Source organism: Chironomus tepperi, unplaced genomic scaffold, assembly GCF_022539635.2.
Source record: "Chironomus tepperi strain 1889 unplaced genomic scaffold, CSIRO-AGI_Ctep_v1 contig_309, whole genome shotgun sequence".
Lineage (NCBI taxonomy): Eukaryota > Metazoa > Arthropoda > Insecta > Diptera > Chironomidae > Chironomus > Chironomus tepperi.
In genome coordinates, this window is record NW_027226431.1 from 754,910 (window position 1) to 770,335 (window position 15,426).

Below are 15,426 nucleotides of genomic sequence, written 5' to 3' on the forward strand. Positions count from 1 at the left end.
GACAGATTTATGACTTTTTTGTGTCTAGGCTAGGGTTGGGGACTGTTTGAATAGATGTAAAGATGTGGAGATATTTACTTAATGAATTCTATCTTTGGACACTAATTTGTAAGTCCTTTACAGTTAATATCAGGGCTCGAAGTCGGCTTCTACTGTTCATACAAATCGACTTTTCTGACTTCGAGTTCTGGTTAGTATTTCCAGTTTTCACCATTAGACAACACAATTCAATTACTTGAGCAACGACATACTTTGGTCAGACAATCCCACGGAAGGGTTGTAGCCAGACCATGCCCAACCCAGGTCAACACCCTACCTTCCTACCCCATTTCTTATCATTTGCTCAAGTAGTCTCTTGGTTCTACTCCCATTCCGACAGGATGTTAAACCTAGTTAATGGCAAATTATTGAACAGTTGATCTTTAGATCTAACGTATTTTTGTCAGTTGGGGTACAATCGTGTTGTTGAAGCATTCCTTCTGCAATATCTATCAATTTTTTAAGCAACAAGCAGCAGAAAGGGTTTTTCGATTTTTGCAAAGAAACTGTTGGAATGGGGTTTCTGTAATGACCATTCAACTGTACCTGCTTAAGAGCTAAAATGTATAATTCATATATTGCACTTTGTCATATAGTCGAGTAACCCTCAATAGCTCAGTGGTAGGAGCATGCGATCAGAAATGGTATGACGTCGGTTCGATTCCCACTCGGAATCCGTTTTTCGAAATTATACCAACTTCTATTAGATCAACAGAAACTCATACCAAAATGAGCAAAATGGGCAAAATGACCAAAAATGGATATGGAAATGACTTGTCCCCATACTCTGTTGACTACATTGCCTCTACACTCAATCTACATAATCATGATTCACATAATGTCCATCCACTTATAATATATCCAAGAATCAGAAGAGAAAAAAGTGATCAACCTAAAGCGAATGCCATCCATTTGCACATCCATCAATGATCTCCAAACATCTTAATACCCAATAATCATCAGATCTTGACAACAGTCTCCCGATATCTCCGATGAAATATTAATGACATTGAAGATCACCTAAAGAAAAATGACGATCAATATATCATCGCGTCCAATAAATTAAAAATTCACGATTTTTTTTTTTTTGAGCATCAACTTGCATCCGCATCCAAAAATGAAGGAATCAGAAGAAACAAACATCCATCCAAAAATTGATGTAAAAGAATAGCAATTTTCATTTACGAAGATTAAGTTCTTTCAACGATTACACGGTCTTCATTTATAGCCATGGACACGAAAGTAAATAAAACAAAATAAAAAGTAATTCCCTTGCCAAAAAAAGCACAGTGCGACTGGATGTATTTGCATTTTTGACATTAAATTAAATGATGATTGCTTAAGGATGGTCAAGTTTGGACTGAGTAAATTGCATTTTATAGCTTAATTTCACTGTTATTTTTTGTTTCCCTTCCATTTCATAACACAAAAAAAATTCAATGACTTTTTTCCACTCTGTCTTTCGCTGGTGGTCTGGTCTGGTCATGCTAAAAAAAAAATTATTTTTCTCAAGTGAGTAAAAACTTCAAAGAATGGAGAGTGATAATTTATTTTATCTTTTTTTGTTGCTTTCGTTCTTTTGAACATTTTACTTCTGTTCTGATGTCTTTATATACAAAATTCCCCTGGACTCACAATTCATACTTGATAAGATTTTTTCAAGTTTTTTGAAAATTTTATAATCGACATTTTTGAATTCGAGAATGTTTGGCGGTATTCTTTTAGTGAGGCAGGTGTATGGATGTGTCTATTGTATTATTACAAGCGATTTGACTTTGGACTGAGGACAGATTTAAGTATCGAATCTGAACCATAGCTCGAAGTCGATATGGTTGAAGTCGACTCGAGTCGAATTGAAAAAACGAACTCGACTTGAGTCGACTCGATGTCGACTCTGCTTTTTCTGATCGACTCGACTTCGAGCTCTGATCTGAACTAAAGCCAGAGTCACACTAGCATGGAGCGAGACTTTGGCGATTTCTTCTCAGTGTGCCTTCCGGGATCCATGAATGGATCGAAAAATAGTTGAAAATATTTGTAGATGCCTTACAACTTCAGAATGTCTAATGCTATACTCTCGGTGAGAATGAAACTTCAATCGGCTGAACACTTATTAGAATATCTGCAGAACATCCATTAAATAAGCTCTTTAAATCAGATTTGGTAGATGGCAAGAGATCACGAGAACAACTAAAAACTCCAGAAGGGTAGCTATTGATAGTGACAGCATTGTACTTTGTCGGAAGCCAGTGAAAGAGCCCGCTAGGCGTCATCTGTGAGAGGCCAGAAGTTGTCCCTCACTGTACTAGAGACTCTATCGAAGAATGCCATACAACTTCAGAATTCTAATGTATACTCTGTTGGATCTTGCTATAAAATTGAAAACTTGAACCATTCCAAAAAATCTGCAGAACATTTTTTTCAAGGACTTTAATCCAATATTTTTATATATGGAAATAATCATCTTGAAACACAAAAACTCAGAACATTGATAAACTTTGTCTACAAGTTTTATTTTCATCTGAGTACACTATGGAGCACATATGATCAGTACGGCTATCAAAGTAAGTTCTTAAGAATCTATCATGTGAACTTCATCAGAACTAACTTATTTATGAACCAAAACTAGGGTAGTCATTTGAATGGAATTTCAAAGCAGATTTCCAAAAGATACTCTAAAACATCAAAAGCTAAAAAAAAGTTGAAGTTCAAAAAATAGACGAAAATTTATTTTCAAACTTTAAAATATTTTTATATATTTCATAAGTCATCTTAAAATTCACACAAAATTCAGAACATTCATAAACTTTCTCTACAAGTTTTAAAATTTTTATGCTACACAAAATTCTACATCATACTTTTTGACCAAAGCATCACATGCCAATTTGCGGAATGTTTTCAAGTATACGGATATGTACGTCTTTTATGGTGGATGTTGGCGCATTTCGAGTGAAAAGTTTTTTACTTTTTTTGAAATTTTAAAAGTAACGGTCAAAATAAATTTGAAAAAATAACTGTCAGAATAAATTTGAAAATTAACCGTTAAAACTAGTTTGAAAAATACCTAAATTTGACAAAAATATTCACCGGTAAAATAAATTTGAAAAATTTACTTTCAAAAATTCAAAATGAAACCGTTAAAAAATTGAAATTTTTGACAGTCAATATCCGAACAAAATTGACATTCCCATTGAGAAATCAGCTACAGAGTGAAAAAATTCCATTGAAAAAATGTCTGGCTCAACTAAACATCCACATAAGCCATATGAGTCTCATGACTGACACAGACATTTTTTTTTTATATTTTAATTGCAACCTTAATACTCCTCATTAGCCTGACTCTCAAGGACCATCGAGTTTAATTTAATAAATTCAGCATCAGTCTCATGCCTCTGCAGTGCCTCCATATACTTGACTCGTTCATTCAATACCAATTTAAGATCAGTTGAATATTTTTGTGCAATCTCAAGTGCCCTATTCCATCGATGTAATCTTAAACAAAATTGTATTGCCTCCGATGTCCGATGATTATGCAATAAAATTGTCTCGGCTTCTTCAATTCTCGTACCATTCATGATTGCATTCTCCGCCATCTGCTCATTTTCATTCAATTCCTTTACAAAATGCATATAATCAACTTTATCAATTTGCAATGCTGATGAAAATGCTTCCTCACTTATATCATGTTGATTACGTTTTGATGCAATTGCTGCTAAGCATGCCCATAACAATGTACTTTGTCCCATACGACAAATTTTTAATGCCTTTTCCCATTGATTCTCACTGACAAGCTTATGAATAAGAATGCAATAAATTTTTGTTGTTATTGTAAAATTAGCACCGGATGCACAAAATGTGATTGTAAATCCATCGAAATTGACGAGTGATATATTCTTACCAAATTCTGTTGTATCATATGACAGTGTCGTAAGTGCAATCAGCGATGGATCAGAACATGCTTCACCAGGACAATACCAGATACTATAACATGAATCATGTAGACCAACAAGAACATTACATTCACTTGACCACATGATACTTATCACTTGTGTACCAATCTTATGTAGCATGTAGTCAGGTCCACTTTGTATTGATGCCAAATACAAATCACGATTTGTATCAATAAATGCAACAAGATGCTTATCATCTGCTGACGGTCCCGATCGATTGACAGCAATATCCGTAATTAGTTGTTTATGTTTTACCTGATTTGGTTCCTCTTGTCTCGACGCTCCAGGATATAGATCAAAGATATGAATAATCGTTTGATCAGCATAATCGCGTACAGCAAGTACATCAAGTCCCATCGATATCGTATGCATTGTTAAGTTAAAGACTTGAGCTTGACTTCCACTATATCGTGGATTTAAATGTAGACGTCCCGAATATGTATAAATCCATATTGATATATTATCAACGACAAGGAAATTTCTGAAGATGATATACAGTATAATTATTGTGTATTTATTATGATGTATTATACGACATTAATCTATATCATGACTTGATTATTACTTACTTTTTACCCAATAATATTATTCTGACTTCAGGCCGATCAATGATGACGGGAGTGTTAATATAATTTTCATTAAATATATGCAACTGATTTGGTGTAGCAACAACTAAATGTCCATAACCTAATTCCCATTTAATTATACGATCGGAAAAGTCCAATGTATCTGTTGTATTATTAACTATATCTTTCATTATTATCATACGCCTTCCAGTTATTGTCGCTTTTAAATTCTTATATATGACTTCACGCTCTATAACATGTCCGAATATTATATTTCCTGTACTTGAGCCGCATAATATTTGTGTACCATCGGGCGACCATGATACATTCATTAATGATCCAACTGGCTTGTCCTCAAATCTCGTAACATTATAGCACCACTGCAATAAAAGCATGAGAAGACATAAGAAGAAGGAAAAATTAAAAGTTTTTTTTTTGAGTATGCTGTGCTGAGTTGGATGTTGGGAATTGTCGCGCATTTTTATGTAAAGGATGTCTTTAATTTGCATTTTTTTAAAAGTTTATTCTAACTGGCAATGAGCATGTTCTCATCAGAGTGTGACTGTCTCAAAATTCGAGTTTTTCGTTAATTAGATTTTCGAAAAATTCGGACAAAATTTATTTTAAAATATTCAAATTTTTTTTAAAAGTAAAATTAACGGTAAAAATTTTTAATTTTAAAATTTTTATTTTAAAAAATTAACGGTCGTTTTTGAAATCTTCACACTCTGGTTTACCCTACCTAAGTAGCAATGAACATGTTCTCAAGAGCTTGAGTTGTGCATGCTGGAGAGTGTGTCTCTCAGCTTTTTCTGCTCTTGAGAGGACGCTCATTGCCTACTAGTGTTAGTTTAAGGTTTGATCGATAAAGAATCAGATGATGCTTCTTGAGACATGTTACTGGACACATTTTGGTACACATATGTCGATTAATGCCAATTTAAAACTGTTCTGGATTGAACGAAATCCTTGGAATCGCTAAAATGTCTCTCCTTGTGATCGACTTTAGGGATCAGTTCCTTGAGTTCCTTGGGGTCAGTGTTTTTCATGGATATACACCAGAAAATGATCTCCAGAACAGCTTACAGCAGCAATTTTCATCTTAAAATTGAGTCGAGATTAACCGTAACATTGTCAAGCATACGTAGGGTGTACCAGGGTTGTGTCAGGACAACCTCACGTCTTGGCGTCAACTCAGTCAACTCAACGACCCCCTAGTGAATGAATTATGCTACTTATATCTGCTACTGGATCTTTGACATGATCTACAAAACACCACAGCACAACTGACACAATTCCAAAATTATTCACGCAGTTCATCACACAATCCCATAGTCAGAGTATTAAACAAACAGACAGACAACCATAATCCAATAACACAATGCCATCCATATAAAAAAATGCACAACAAATGTAAATTATATGGCTTTAAAAGCAATATTAAAGATAATACTCATTCTTACACCAGTATAATGACATAATTTCAGCATGTTAAATCCACCAACAGCAAGCATTGTCCCATCAGGACTAAAATCAAGTGTTGTGATGGGATAATCATCACCAGCACTTGTATAAATATTTGTTCCTTGTGTATCCCATATCTTATATCTCATATCTTCACCAGACGATGCAATATATTCACCATTTGGTGCCCATGCAATTGCCAACACTAAACCATCATGTGCCTGCCACTTAATTAATTTACTATTTGCAGCTAAAGGCTTTAATGCAATTGTATTACCATGACAATAGGCTATTGTTGTTGAATTCGGTGACCATCGGGCACTAACAATTAAGCCTTCATTCTGTATAACCGTCGAACGAAGCATTCCGCTACGCGAGAATATTTTTATGACACCATCTTCGCCGGCTGATAATAAACTTGATCCATCTGAACTCCATCGGCATGATATTATTGCACCATTATGTGCATTAACACTTCGTTCGACTCGTGCACCTTTATTAAGGATTATAAAACGTCCATCGGATGATGAAATCAGTAAATTTTCTGTACTTTTACCACCCGACTTTGATATCAGCCAATTGAAATCTGATGGCTGAAAATCAGGTATTTTTGCGACTTGAACAAAATCACGTGATGCAAGTGACCACTTAAGGATTTGACAGTCGTCGCTTTAAAGAGAAAATGAAATTTTATTTTTAAAGGAATTGAACAAAGGATATACAGCAGCAGACTTACCCGCATGAATAAACTTCATTGTTACTGCTCCATCCGACACACGTTATCGTACCTTTATAAATTGCTTCCTTGTTTAAATAAATTTTAAATTTCATTCTTCGTCGTCTGTGCTGTTTTGTTATCTTTTGTCTACATAGAATTAAGAATCAAATAAAGATTCTCTTTTTTATGTCCTCCTTTAAGCTTGTTCACACTCTATGCAACTGAACGGATTCAATAGTTTTTTTTTGTGTTGTTGACTTTCACGTTGCCATAGTGAGCAGCTCAAATAAAAATTGTAGTTGCTTTGGTGACGCGAACGTGGAAACGGGTAAATGAAAAATATAGAAAACAATATTAGCTCACAACAAGTGGAAATGGTGCAAGTGAACAAGCATGAATGCAGACGATTTTTTTTTTGATAATATTCACAATAAAGAGTTCCTTTTTATTATTATTTTGATGTTATTTCATACTCGATTATGTCGGGAAGAATATGTTTCTATAGAGATAATAGTAATTATGTGAATATTTTCATTGATGTCGTGATGTTTTGGGGAAGGTTGTGGATTTTAATTTGATTTTTGACATTTGAGCGCTTTAGTTTGTAACGGTTAGATAATATTTGAATTTTAACGAACAGAAAATATTCAAATTATAACGATTAATCAAAATTTGAATTTATTGAAGTGCAATTTAGAGTTCAAATTTAAAGGCAATTGAATTATTTGAATTTTTAAGTGCAAATAACGGTCAATCAAAATTTGAATTTATCGAAGTTCAATTTCGAAAAGAATTTAAAAAGTTCAATTCGTTCAAATTTTGAATTTTTAAGTTCCAATTTTCAAAATTTGAGTTTAAACTTGAATTTTTGAAATTTGAAATTCAATCGAGTTCAAATTTGAATTTAAATAGGTTCAAGTTCTAACGAGTTCAAATTTGTATTTTAATTAAGTTAAAAGTTAACGGATTTTTGATTGAAATTTCAACGGTCCAAAAAGGCAGTCAAATTTTGAATTTAAATCAAAGTTCATTTTAGAATTCAAATAAAAAAAATTCAAATTTAATTTTAACGTTTAAAAAAAACTTTAAATTTCCCAAGAAAAACTGCAAGAATTCCCATTTTCCTCTCAAATGCAGCTAAAACAGTAACTAGGAAACATCTCAGCAATTCCATAGCTATACAAAAAGAGCAGCAATCCTCATAAAAACTTCAAACAAATAAAATTTCACATGAAATTCATCATGGCTTCTTCATATTCATCGTCATTTGCCTTAAATCCTTTACAATATGTAATAAATTTGCTGACTCAACATATTTCCTTTATTAGGCTTCAATTTCTCACACCACCATAGGTCAACGATCCATAAGCTTCAATAAAGAATTGACTTTTTTTCCATTAAGTATATCCAACAAGTCCTAATAAATATTTCATATCTCTTAACGCGCTCGATAAATGTCGAATAATTTTTGTCTTATGTCAAAGCTCATATTTTGTCATTAATGAGTGATATCATGCCTTCTTATTACAGTAATCGCATCATTTTCCGGAAATAAAGAAGAAAAAAAGTTGAAAAAAGACATAAATTATTAATAACCTAAATAATGCCTTATGTGTGTTAGGATGTGTACATAAGAGTTGGAACAAGAAGTAGGAATAACAAAAGTTTGACATAAAAAATTCATAACACGAAATATGTATCATTTCCAGCTCAAAATAACTTTGTTGTTGATGCTACTTCTTTCTCTCGTGTATGTGTAAATAGCACATACGAAACAAAGTTTTTTTTTGCCTGCCTAACAGCCAATTTTTATCCATTCTGTTGTGGACATTAAATAACCTCATCAAGATGGCATGGCATGCGGATGAGTCAAAAACCATCAAATTTACTTAATTGACCGAGTAATCTATTTAGAGTTGATCATCCTTAAATGCCCTCGAGACTTTCACGTGCTTGAACTAGTTTCTATTTCTGACTTGAAGAAGGGGGTCGATTGGAAGTTATGGGGTGGTATATAGAAGTTGCATTTGGAAGGAGGGCTTATGTATTGGAGTTATGGAGTTAATCCCGTGATGAGGTCAACCATTTTTTGACAAAATTCTTCAACCTGCTAATTTCGAGACAAAAATCTCAAATGTTGGGTTGACTCCCTTACTCATCTTCTAACCCCACCCTGTTCACTCACCCTCTACTAAATTTTCCTGTAACTCCTTTAACAGGATTACATAATGTGTGAACGGCTTTTACAGGGTCGTTTGCTTATTCATAACGTTAACTTAAGCGTTATTTTACTAACAATGCTCCCCCTTACCATTTTCTACATATTACTTATTCCTCTCGTCAATATTAAGCTCCACGCAACTTGTAAGTAATAAATTCGCAAATTAATAGCAAGAAAAGAAGGAAATTAGGTCGATTCCAAACATTTAATTAATATTAATTCGAAACGGATTCACTTCCCAAATCAATCAATTTTAATAGACATGTTTGTTTTGGCTTATGGTTTTGTCAACCATTTCATACTGGAATGACTTTTCTCACTGGAAAGATTTTCTTGATTTTTGTTATTCACGAGGTAATAAGTGTTTATGCATGAAAATTCAAGGGCTATTGGTATGAAAATTGTAGGAATTTCCCACAACATTAACACATAATATTCAGCACGCTTACAATTTAATAATCATGTGAGTGTCTGTTAATCCAAAATAAGAGTCTCTCTCACTGGAAGTTGCGCCTGTCAGCCCACCACATGGTGACTATAGTAACAAATTCTTCCAATATTCTCACTGTATGTATAAATTATCATAAGGATAAATGCTTTCCCTTCAGTGTGTTGTTGATTTTCACTCGGTCAGGATCGATTTTTCCGCGATTATCCTATAAATATTATTATTATACATTTATGTTATAGATTGCAGCATAAAAAATACAAAACAGAGCATAATAAATTTTAATAAATACAAAAGAAATATTTTTTTGCATACAGCAGTGTCAGGCAGCACCAAAATAAAATAAAATAATTGTAATTAAATGCGCTGATATAAAAAAAAAGTGAAAATTATTTGTAGTGAGGCACACAATATAGAATATAATAACTAGTAATGAAGCGGATCACGCTTCATGGGAATATTCACCCCTGTACAGAAAAGTATAAATTAAAAAAAAAATCAACTTGAACAAAATAATAGATTTATGAAATAAATGTAATATTTAATGATTACTTGAAAAGTAACTCTACGGCAAGAGAAAATTTTGCTTCATGTCTACCTCGTGCTCGCTAATCTGTCTTGATGTCTCGCTCCGTTCAGGTCGCAAAAATTTGTTTGTCATGCTCACATGCTCAGTCGAATCACTATCGACGCAGTATGCTCTGCAGAGCAGCAAAAATTTGTGAGCTTCGCTACTGCGTTCGAACTATTGTTGTTCGAGCTTCGCTCGAAATACATTTTTGTAAGTAATAATTCCGTAACATCCAAACAACCCCCCCATCCTAAATTAATTGCCAGAAAAAGAAGGAAATTAGGTCAAAGAAGCGGTTCAACTCATTCATTCAACCACGCAATAAACATTTAATTAATATTAATTCGAAACGGATTCACTTCCCAAATCAATCAATTTTAATTAGACATGTTTGTTTTGGTACTTATGGTATTGTCACCTGCCAAACCCTGAACAATTTTCTCGCACATTTCATACTGGAATGACTTTTCTCACTGGAAGGAATTTTCTTGATTTTTGTTATTCAGTACGCGAGGTATGCGAAGTGTTTATGCATGAAAATTCAAGGGCAATTTGATGGGGAGTTTGGGATTATTGGGGATTTTTGGGAAATATTGAGGAAAAATCAGGAAAATTGTAGGAATTTCCAACAACATTAACACTAAATTATTAAAATATCCAATTCAATGCTCATAATGAGCTATAATAACAATTCAAACGTGCTTACAATCCCACACATGCGCACATCCATTCTCTCGTAAAATCACGTTGTTTTGTCGTCCTCCACCCCATCCCACACACCCCTCACGTATTTATGAATGAAAAACTTCCCAAAAAAGAGTCTCTCTCACTGGAAGTTGCGCCTGTCAGCCCACCACATGGTGACTATAGTAACAAATTCTTCCAATATTCTCACTGTATGTATAAATTATCATAAGGATAAATGCTTTCCCTTCAGTGTGTTGTTGATTTTCACTCGGTCAGGATCGACTTTTCCGCGATTTTCCTATAAATATTATTATTGTGCATTTATGTTATAGATTGCAGCATAAAAAATACAAAACAGAGCATAATAAATTTTAATAAATACAAAAGAAATATTTTTTTGCATACAGCAGTGTCAGGCAGCACCAAAATAAAATAAAATAATTGTAATTAAATGCGCTGATATAAAAAAAAAAAGTGAAAATTATTTGTAGTGAGGCACACAATATAGAATATAATAATAATAAATTAATGAGCTCATCAATTTATGTGTATATGAACAATGAGTCAGAAGTGAATGGTGGCAGTGGAAATAAAAGAAAGTGAACAAAAAAGGATTATTAATGAAGCATTTAAAGTGAAAGACGGTTGAAACAATTTTAAGCTACGGATCGTTAGCTTCCGTTACTTTTTTTGGGGGTAAATATTTTCATTATTTTTCGTGCCTCCTTTGCCTTCTTTTACTTAATTTTCATCGTCAAAAAAATTGTTATTGTTTAATTAAATTTTAACACACGACAAACGACGTCAAATTTTTGAAGCTTAAGACAATCCTCATTTTTGACTTTTTCCTTCTTTTGCCTTCTCATTTTCTCATTGTTTTGTGCCGCTAGTAAATTTTCATTTTTCTCGGAGTTTTATTGAGCGCGGTTTTGCGGGGATTGGGAATTTTTGGAGTGTAATGTGACGTTTACTGGGTCGTATGCTTGTTAAATAATGATTTTAGTAGGGAAGGGGTCTGTGGACTGAGAATTTGACACAATTTACTAATAATAATTTTTTGACATGTTGTAAAAGGAAGTCCACCTTCGTGTAGAAGTCATAAATGTGACAGAGTCTTGTTCAAACCTTTTTTCCAAGTCCGAGCTCAACTTAGATTTTATAAGAAAAATTTGACTCAGTTCCATATACTTACTTACTTACTTAGCTGGCCATACAGATCAATCATCCATGGGCTCCCTCTAATGACGTCTGAAACTGTCTCTCACTGACTCCCAATTGCCAATTTCCAATACCAAACGCTTTGTGTAGCTAATCTCCATATAGCTAAAATCTCCATATTACTTACTTACTTACTAAAACCATGCTCCGACTTGGAGCCTAGGTTGCTACAAATCTGATTAATCTCCGTATATAATGTATGAATTTGAGTCAGCTTCTAGCTCTGCTTTCTTCTTTGTGTTTGTCGGGTTTTTGATCAATTAACCATTTTGTGCTATTCCGGAAAAATCCGTTATAAATACAAATGATTTTATTCACTTAGAACCTAAAAGCATTAAGTTAATTCGAAAAAAATTCGAGATATCCTTGAGTTCGAATCTCATAAGAAAATAAATTTGTTGCAAATTCTGCTGCTCTAAACCTTTTTTAAAAAAATATTTTAAAATCCTCTCTTTTGATACACTAAACACGCTACTTTAATCCAACCCTAAAACTTCTTTTTTCTGTGCGGTTCTCTCCAAAAATTCAACATTCCGTTGACAGAGAATGTTTATTGCAAGGAAATTGTAAAAGATATGTGTGAGGATAAAATAAACAATTTTCTCCGTAACACTTTATATCAAGTACTTAGTAACTTATGTATACATACAGCACATGTATGCATTTGCCAAGAAAAAGGTAGCAACAATCATCGGATGATGATAACACAATTGGGATCCTTTTTCATATAATCTAGGACAGAGGTGGATAAGCTGAATGTTGAAGTAAATCTTGATAGTAAGCCACGTTCGAAACATGTGTTTTTTAATAATCGGCTATACCAAAATCGCCTGTTTTTTGCATTTTGTGCCTCACTTGGTGCATCTCAAGATCCCAAAAAAGTACATTGATGTACCGCAGCACACAGATTGCCCATTACTGATCTAGGAGATACTTATTACCTTTAATAAATGTATATCCTTTAATTCCGTTGCGTGAAAAATTTACAACTTTAAAATTGAATGACAAGAGACAAAAATGTGAAAAAAACTTTACATTACCACTAAAAAGCATAAAAATAAATTCCGGAACAGAAAAAAACTCATTAACTTTGGTTCCTTTTCCACCATTGTTAGTGTGTCGCACGAGACTGTAAATTATATTACCCAGCAGAGTTGTTAGTTGATTAATTATGATTACGAGAACTGAATGGTGAGAGAAAAAAATTAAGGTGGGGGAGGAGGAGGGTCCATTAATTTAAGTCATTTGTTTGCGAACCTTTGTGAATTGTGATTATGGCTGTGTTAAAAGTAACAAAAGTTGCTTCCTCATGGCACGGTGTCGATAATATTGTGATTAATTATGGTCTTGCTACTTTTTTTAAAATTTATTGAAAATAGAAGTACATCCGTTGTTTTGGTTACTAACCGATAGACTCCCTCGAGGATGGCAAAATAGCAAGGCATGATGAGAAGTCTTAAAAATTACGCAATTTTCATAAAGAATTTCTTATATTTTTTTTATTCATCGCCCTAATTCATTTCCTTTTATAGCGGAAGACATATGCCTTAAAAATATATTCTAAATATCGGCATAGCATGCAACTGTAGCTTCTTCTTATTATTCCCATTTTATGGCATATTTTTAGAGCATTTTTTAATGAAAAGGAAGGGCAATAATATAGTTTGTTTGGCTAGCTGGCTGGCTGGATGATTAAGGGACGAGATCTCGGCAACCAGACCTCGCATAAAGCTCTAGTTTGAAGCATACGCTTTGTGTCATTGAATTATATCAGTTTTGATTGTTCTGGAAGCCTAAAATCATCTCTATGCACGTTAATTAATGATTTTTCATTTTATAAACAAAAGGAGAACATTTTTAAAGCGTTGCTTTCAATAAATTTGAATTTTTAGAAATCATTAGAAAATTTAAATTCTCAAAAACCGTTAACTTTGATAAAATTCTTTAACGTTTCCAAATTTAATATGAAAATCAAATTGATTCAAGTTTATTTCACAAATTACTAAGATCTGGGACAAAAATGCGCTGTAGTCACTCAATAAAGTCGAGTACTTTTTCTAACTTATCTCTTTTATGTATGAAAACGGAAATTAAATTATTTTATGACACACAAAAATGGAAACAGAATATATATTAAAAGTAACTGACTCATCATGTGGATGTCTCAAACGCATTTGTTGAACAATTTTTAATTGAATTGATTGAGATGAGAGACATGACAAGTAGATGACATATCCAATAATCAACAGAAACGACAATTGTGTATTGATTTCCAATTGCATTGTTTGATCTAAATGTGACACTATTGTGATGGTCAATGTTGCTACAATTTTTATACTTCCGATATAAATCCGTGCTATTTTTCTGATCAGCATGATTCTTGACACAGATTGTATTGTTTGACAAATAATCCACAAAAACAAAAAAATCGATGTTTTGTTGTCGAGGTCTGTAGTGGCATTTCTGTGGAAATGCTCTTGGAATAAGCAGCAATTTTGATGAGGAATGATTTGACTTTTTAAGGACTTTTATTTTGTATTTATTGAGACTTTATTGAAGCTTATGAATTTGCTGATTTTGAATATTGCTGAGTTATTTATATCATGAATACATATGGTCCAATGAAAGTGCTGGAACGAATTTTGATCTAGAAAATTTGGTATCGTCAAGGTATCCGGAAAGAACAAGGGGTAGAAGTGAATAAATACGACTCTGGGACAACTTGACACTGGTTTGAAACCGGATTTTGTTGTGGCAAAAAACCAGGTTAGACTGAGGCTGGATAATCAGACTTTGCTACGTCGTATACCTTCCGACGGGGTATATTCGGAAAGCACAATGCGGAAAATAGCCCGAAAATCCGGCTCAAGGGCTACTTGACTCTAATCTAAGTCCGGATTTTTTTCAAATCTAGTTAGTGGACAGAATAAGGTTAGTCTGAGGCCGAATTGACAACTTTTTCTACTTCATGTACATTGCTGGGTGACCTGGCTGTGGGAGTCGGAGTGTACTTTGCTAGCCGTACAGATCAATTGTAATTAATGATCTCACTCAGAGGTCACCTGAACCTGGTTCTATTCTTGGTTACCGCTTGTCAATTTCGAATACCAAATGCAATACTCTTACAGATCAGATTGCTTAGTCAGATTACTTAATCTGCAGAAAAATCAAAATTCTAGTATTCGATGTAAAACTCCTTGAGCTAATATATTTGGATTCCATGTCTGTTTTGTGTACCTGAAGTAGCCCAACCCTTTTCCAGTGAAGCATAGGCAGTCGCATGCATACACCAGATACTACTCGGCAAACAATATCAACTCTTATATTTGATCAACCAAAAAAATTTATGATTATGAGTAAAAAAGCAGGAGGAACAAAATTTATATCCAACAATACAAAACGGATATAAATTTTTAGAATCGTTAACCTACTAAATTGTTTATAACACACGCGATATCAACTCTCTTTCCTGAATGTCGTTTCAAGATTTTCCTATTGTCAAAAAAAATAAAAGTTTGAAATAATAAGCCTGCAATTATCCTAT

The 15,426-nt window shown here is 33.5% G+C and overlaps 2 protein-coding genes across 2 annotated transcripts in view; one reads left to right on the forward strand and one right to left on the reverse strand.

Moving 5' to 3' along the window:
* Positions 1 to 3,356: 3,356 nt before the first annotated feature.
* Positions 3,357 to 6,850, reverse strand: Oseg5 (intraflagellar transport protein Oseg5). Its single transcript, XM_070643297.1, has 4 exons — positions 6,756 to 6,850; positions 6,019 to 6,688; positions 4,559 to 4,935; positions 3,357 to 4,470 (listed from the first exon to the last, which is right to left on the reverse strand). Exons 1-4 carry the CDS (start codon positions 6,848 to 6,850, stop codon positions 3,357 to 3,359), a joined length of 2,256 nt encoding a protein of 751 aa, XP_070499398.1.
* Positions 6,851 to 10,938: 4,088 nt separating this feature from the next.
* The window catches only part of LOC139092704 (EGFR adapter protein-like), a 37,411-nt gene continuing 32,923 nt past the window's right edge, over positions 10,939 to 15,426 (forward strand). Inside the window, exon 1 of the mRNA XM_070643221.1 lies at positions 10,939 to 11,360. The gene's annotated coding sequence lies outside the window, so the exon portion shown is untranslated. The remainder of the gene's footprint in view (positions 11,361 to 15,426) is intronic.